Source organism: Sander lucioperca, chromosome 13 (genome assembly GCF_008315115.2).
Source record: "Sander lucioperca isolate FBNREF2018 chromosome 13, SLUC_FBN_1.2, whole genome shotgun sequence".
NCBI classification, from domain to species: domain Eukaryota; kingdom Metazoa; phylum Chordata; class Actinopteri; order Perciformes; family Percidae; genus Sander; species Sander lucioperca.
The window spans coordinates 35,235,627-35,242,572 of record NC_050185.1 but is presented as its reverse complement, the minus strand read 5'-3'; the positions used below and the strand labels follow the sequence as shown (position 1 = coordinate 35,242,572).

At 48.9% G+C, this 6,946-nt stretch overlaps 1 protein-coding gene across 2 annotated transcripts in view; it reads left to right on the top strand.

The window, feature by feature from the left end:
- Positions 1-5,569: 5,569 nt before the first annotated feature.
- The window catches only part of LOC118496565 (schwannomin-interacting protein 1-like), a 5,879-nt gene continuing 4,502 nt past the window's right edge, over positions 5,570-6,946 (top strand). For both annotated transcript variants that reach the window (XM_036008787.1, XM_036008786.1), the window contains exons 1-2: positions 5,570-5,677; positions 5,999-6,086. In XM_036008787.1, coding sequence (XP_035864680.1) covers positions 5,583-5,677; positions 5,999-6,086 — 183 coding nt within the window. In that variant the 5' untranslated portion in view covers positions 5,570-5,582. The remainder of the gene's footprint in view (positions 5,678-5,998; positions 6,087-6,946) is intronic.

Below are 6,946 nucleotides of genomic sequence, written 5' to 3'. Positions count from 1 at the left end.
ACATCCAGCTACACCCTGCTACACCCTGCTACATCCTGCTACACCCTGCTATGTCCTGCTACACCCTGCTACATCCTGCTACACCCTGCTATGTCCTGCTACACCCTGCTACATCTAGCTACACCCTGCTACACCCAGCTACACCCTGCTAAAAAATCAGAAAAAATGACAAAAAACATCCAGGTGTAGCCGTGCAGTGTCCTGCTACGCCCTGCTACACCCTGCTATGTCCTGCTACACCCTGCTACATCCTGCTACACCCTGCTACGCCTGCTACATCGTGCAGTGCCCTGCTAAACCCTGCTACACCCTGCTACGCCCTGCTACACCCTGCTAAAAAATCAGAAAAAATGACAAAAAACATCCAGGTGTAGCCGTGCAGTGTCCTGCTACGCCCTGCTACACCCTGCTATGTCCTGCTACACCCTGCTACATCCTGCTACACCCTGCTACGCCTGCTACATCGTGCAGTGCCCTGCTAAACCCTGCTACACCCTGCTACGCCCTGCTACACCCTGCTACGCCCTGCTACACCCTGCTACATCCAGCTACACCCTGCAGTGCCCTGCTACACCCTGCTACGTCCAGCTACATCCAGCTACGCCCTGCTACACCCTGCTACACCCTGCTATGCCCTGCTACATCCAGCTACACCTTGCAGTGCCCTGCTACACCCTGCTACGCCCTGCTACATCTAGCTACACCCTGCAGTGCCCTGCTACACCCTGCTACGTCCAGCTACGCCATGCAGTGCCCTGCTACACCCTGCTATGCCGTGCAGTGCCCTGCTACGTCCAGCTATGCCCTGCTATGCCGTGCTACACCCTGCTATGCCGTGCAGTGCCCTGCTACGTCCAGCTACGCCCTGCTATGCTCTGCTACACCCTGCTATGCTGTACAGTGCCCTGCTACGTCCAGCTATGCCGTACAGTGCCCTGCTACACCCTGCTACGTCCAGCTACGCCCTGCAGTGCCCTGCTACACCGTGCAGTGCCCTGCTACATCCTGCTATGTCCAGCTACACCCTGCAGTGCCCTGCTACACCCTGCTATGTCCAGCTACATCCAGCTACACCCTGCAGTGCCCTGCTACACCCTGCTACGTCCAGCTATGCCGTGCAGTGCCCTGCTACACCCTGCTACGTCCAGCTACGCCCTGTAGTGCCCTGCTACCCCTGCTATGCCGTGCAGCGCCCTGCTACACCATGCAGTGCCCTGCTATGCCCTGCTACGTCCTGCAGTGCCCTGCTACGTCCAGCTACGCCCTGCTACACCCTGCTACGTCCAGCTACGCCATGCAGTGCCCTGCTACACCCTGCTATGCCGTGCAGTGCCCTGCTACGTCCAGCTATGCCCTGCTATGCCGTGCTACACCCTGCTATGCCGTGCAGTGCCCTGCTACGTCCAGCTACGCCCTGCTATGCTCTGCTACACCCTGCTATGCTGTACAGTGCCCTGCTACGTCCAGCTATGCCGTACAGTGCCCTGCTACACCCTGCTACGTCCAGCTACGCCCTGCAGTGCCCTGCTACACCGTGCAGTGCCCTGCTACATCCTGCTATGTCCAGCTACACCCTGCAGTGCCCTGCTACACCCTGCTATGTCCAGCTACATCCAGCTACACCCTGCAGTGCCCTGCTACACCCTGCTACGTCCAGCTATGCCGTGCAGTGCCCTGCTACACCCTGCTACGTCCAGCTACGCCCTGTAGTGCCCTGCTACCCCTGCTATGCCGTGCAGCGCCCTGCTACACCATGCAGTGCCCTGCTATGCCCTGCTACGTCCTGCAGTGCCCTGCTACGTCCAGCTACGCCCTGCTATGCCCTGCTACACCCTGCTACGTCCTGCTACACCCTGCTACGTCCTGCTACGTCCAACCATGCAGTGCCCTGCTTATTATTCTAAGTGTCTGACAACATTATGAAAGGATCCCTACAGAGATAGACCTTTTAGTTAAAGAGGAAGATCCTTTTAGTTTAACATGAAACAGCCCCAAAATCACCATCACCAAACTCCACCAGACTCCATGTAAATAATCAGGACTTTTAAGCGTGTATAGAGCCAGCATATTTCCACATGTAAATGGGTGAATTAAGGGTTTATTTAAACCAAACCAGAGTGGTGATTGTTGGAGCAGTGGGAAGACGAACCAAGACGGCTTCTGAGAGTTATATTTTGTTTCTGTCGACTTTGAATAAAGTGTGTTTTACACTGATAAAAGTACTGATTATTTACATGGAGTCTGGTGGGTTTGGCAATAGCGAAACCAACTATTTTAGTTTACTATAATAACCCTAGTTTGTAGATGCCCACCACTGATGCATGGTTGTACCATTTTATTTAAATTGTTTTTGTCACTTTTTTGGGCATTTTTTAACAAGTTTTTTTTTTCTGATGTTTTTTTGTCACTTTTTCCGATTGTCATAATTCTGATACAGAATTGTTTTGTAAACGGGTCAAATTTGCCCCGAGGACAACAGGATGGTTAATAACTACCGGCAGCGGGCTCCTCCTGTCCTGTGGGCCGGTGCTGCTTGCTGTTTTAACCGTTTAAAACCTCCGTCACTTGGCCGAACGCTGAAATAACGGCAGAGCGGAGCGATTCAATTCATTCCCCATTAGAACAAGCGGTACGACGGCGGCGAAAGTGCCCGGATGTTCACCGCTCTCCCGCGCTCTGTCACTCGGCCAAAAGCCAAGAGCGGAAAGAGGGGAGGAATGGGGAGGAGGAAGGAGAAGGAACGTACTGCCTTCCTTCAGACGGAGTCAACACATAGTTTTAGACTACTTTTATTAACTTCTCTTCGTTAATGTTTGAATAACGCGTTCGTGCCGTGCCGCACCGCGCCCCGGTCAGCCCACACAGCGAAGCCAGCGGCGGGCGGAGGCGACCCGCGGGGTCACGGACAGCGACATGGCGGAGGGATCCAGGCCGTCTGGATGTGACTGGTAGGTGGGTAAAACCCTCCGAGGACTACCCGCTGCTGGTAAACAACTGCGGAGCAGAGCAGGCGGTCTTCTGTGGGGACTGGAGAGAGAGTTTAAACAACTTTTAATAGACATTAAGATTATGTTTTTGTCAAACTTTAAATAGTTTGTGACCAGGACAACAGTAGGCTAATTTAAATATAGCCTAAACTGGAGCTGTGAACTGAAGGATATGGATAGATAGATAGATAGATAGAGAGATAGAGAGATAGAGAGATAGAGAGCTAGATAGATAGATAGAGAGAGAGAGAGAGAGAGAGAGATAGATAGATAGTGAGTGTATGTGACTGTGTGTGTGTGTGTGTGTGTGTGTGACTGTATGTGTGTGTGTGTGTGTGTGTGTGACTGTGTGTGTGTGTGTGTGACTGTGTGTGTGTGTGTGACTGTATGTGTGTGTGTGTGTGTGTGACTGTATGTGTGTGTGTGTGTGTGTGTGTGTGTGTGTGTGTGTGTGTGTGTGTGTGTGTGTGTGTGTGTGTGTGTGTGACTGTATGTGTGTGTGTGTGTGTGTGTGTGTGTGTGACTGTGTGTGTGACTGTGTGTGTGTGTGTGTGTGTGACTGTGTGTGTGTGTGTGTGACTGTATGTGTGTGTGTGTGTGTGTGTGACTGTATGTGTGTGTGTGTGTGTGTGTGTGTGACTGTGTGTGTGTGTGTGTGTGTGTGTGTGTGTGTCTGTAATTCCTGCCTTTTCCTTTTTTCCCAAGATGCATTGGTGTAAACAGTAAATAGCTGTAATCTGTAACATTCGCAGATAGCGCTGTAATGTTATTATTTTCTCCCAGAATGCATTGCCATTTACAGTATGAGGCAGGCAGACAGACAGACAGACAGACAGGTAGACAGATAGATAGACTCCTATAACTCCTGCCATAGCTTTAAGGGTTGGTATCATGGGGCTTTACAGAGTATTTAATAACAGGTTGCATTTAATAATAGTCAGTGAAACTGGCTTTAATAATAGGTTGATTCATGCAGGCGTTTGTGCAGGTTGAGGGTTCCTGACGGGCTGCTAATGACATAACTAGACAAAAAACATTGTATATACAGTCATGTGAACAAATTAGGACACCCATGCTAAAGTTGACTAAAAAGAGGAATAAAAAAATCATCTTTTGGAAATTGATCTTAATGCCTTAATTAAAAAAATTAGGAAAAATCCAACCTTTAAGGACACCAATTTTCTTTGTGAATGAATAATGTTTCGTAAATAAATAAATGTTCTTCCTTAAAATACAGAGGGCATAAGTCAGTACACCCCTATGTTAAATTCCCATAGAGGCAGGCAGACTTTTATTTTGAAAGGGCAGTTATTTCATGGATCCAGGATACTATGCATCCTGATAAAGTTCCCTTGGCCCCCACATCATCACATACCCTTCACCATACCCCCACATCATCACATACCCTTCACCATACCCCACATCATCACATACCCTTCACCATACCCCCACATCATCACATACCCTTCACCATACCCCCACATCATCACATACCCTTCACCATACCCCCACATCATCACATACCCTAAAATATATATATTTACACAAGCTAACTCAGCCCTTCATTATAAAGTCGTTGTGTGTTTCCAGAGAGGAGGATGGAGGGAGAGAAAGAGACCGCCGAGGAGGAAGAGGAAGAGCTTCATCATCATCATCACATCGTAGCAGCAGCAGCAGCAGCGGCGGCGTCCTCTGTGGACTACCAGGGCCTTCCCATCATGCACTGGGAGGACCTGAGCCAGCGGATAGCCGAGTTGGAGAAACAGGAGCAGGAGAGGAGGGAAAGGTCGAAGGTCAGCAGTGACACACACGCGCACACACGCACGCACAGAAACACACACGCACACACACACGCACAGAAACACACACACACACACACACACACACACACACGAACGCATGCACCATACACGCGCACGCACACACGCAGACACGCACGCATACACACACACACACACATGCACCACACACAACCACAAACACACGCATGTACACGCATGCACACACTCACGCACGCGCGCACATGCACGCATGCACCACACACATACGGAGACACACACGCAGACACGTGACACAGAAAAGTTTCGCCGTCAAACACTTAATTTCCTGCACAAATAGTCGGTAGTTGCAGCCCTAAAAAACCCTAAAAACGTTAGAAACTGTCCAAAGTCTGGTCTGATCTGGTCTGGTCTGGTCTGGTCTGGTCTGGTCTGGTCTGATCTGGTCTGGTCTGGTCTGGTCTGGTCTGGTCTGGTCTGATCTGGTCTGGTCTGATCTGGTCTGGTCTGGTCTGGTCTGGTCTGGTCTGGTCTGGTCTGGTTTGATCTGGTCTGGTCTGGTCTGGTCTGGTCTGATCTGGTCTGGTCTGGTTTGATCTGATCTGGTCTGATCTGGTCTGGTCTGATCTGATCTGGTCTGATCTGGTCTGGTCTGGTCTGATCTGATCTGGTCTGGTCTGATCTGATCTGGTCTGATCTGGTCTGGTCTGGTCTGATCTGATCTGGTCTGATCTGGTCTGGTCTGGTCTGGTCTGATCTGATCTGTGTCTGGTCTGGTCTGGTCTGTGTCTCCCTGCAGGGGGGGGCGGGGGGGGGCATGGAGGAGAGACGGGGGGGAGGCTGGAGAGACGTCTGGGAGGAAGAGGAGGAGGAAGACTTCAGGAAGTGTCGAATCGCTGTCGTCACGTCACGGTAAGACAAAGACACACACACAGACACACACACACACACACACACACACACACACACAGACACACACAGAGAGACAGGCAGATAGTGAGGAGTTTGCTGTCTGTGACAAAAAATGTTGTAGCCTAACAAATGCTTAGAGCACCTTTAAGTTAAATTTGGAAAAGTAACTTTACACTGAAGTCGAACAGGAAAAGAAACAGGAAATAAAGAAATCTGCATGAAGTTGTAAAAGATGTGAAGTGAGAAGTAACCCAGCGTGACATAAACTAACAGTGACCGTCCGCCTGTCGGACATTCAGGAAGTTGATTATGTGTTTACAGATTTCACAACCACCGAAACCTGCAGCTGTGCTTCATCAACAACAGCGACAGCGAAGACGAGGAGGAAGGAAGCAACAAAAACAAGAAGGTCAAATACACTCAGTACTGCTGACTGGATGAGATGCACTCAGGAGTTAAAGGATAACTTCTATATTTTCCATATTTTCCCATGTTTTTGAGTCTAAGTGACTGATGGGAACAACAATCTTTGACATTGGTCCAGTATTAAGAATCAAAACAAGCTGTAATGTCACATTAATGGGCAACTACCGTCTGTTAGCGTCGACTAAAAGTTCTGTTGTTGCCGCTGACAGACTCATATTATTATTCTAAGTGTCTGACAACATTATGAAAGGATCCCTACAGAGATAGACCTTTTAGTTAAAGAGTAAGATCCTTTTAGTTTATCATGAAACGGCCACGAAATCACCAGCACCAAACTCCACCAGACTCCATGTAAATAATCAGTGCTTTTAGCGTGTATAGAGCCAGTATATTTCCACCAGACTCCATGTAAATAATCAGGACTTTTAGCGTGTATAGAGCCAGCATATTTCCACCAGACTCCATGTAAATAATCAGGACTTTTAGCGTGTATAGAGCCAGCATATTTCCACCAGACTCCATGTAAATAATCAGGACTTTTAGCGTGTATAGAGCCAGTATATTTCCACCAGACTCCATGTAAATAATCAGGACTTTTAGCGTGTATAGAGCCAGCATATTTCCACCAGACTCCATGTAAATAATCAGGACTTTTAGCGTGTATAGAGCCAGCATATTTCCACCAGACTCCATGTAAATAATCAGGACTTTTAGTGTGTATAGAACCAGCATATTTCCACCAGACTCCATGTAAATAATCAGTACTTTTAGCGTGTATAGAGCCAGCATATTTCCACCAGACTCCATGTAAATAATCAGTACTTTTAGCGTGTATAGAGCCAG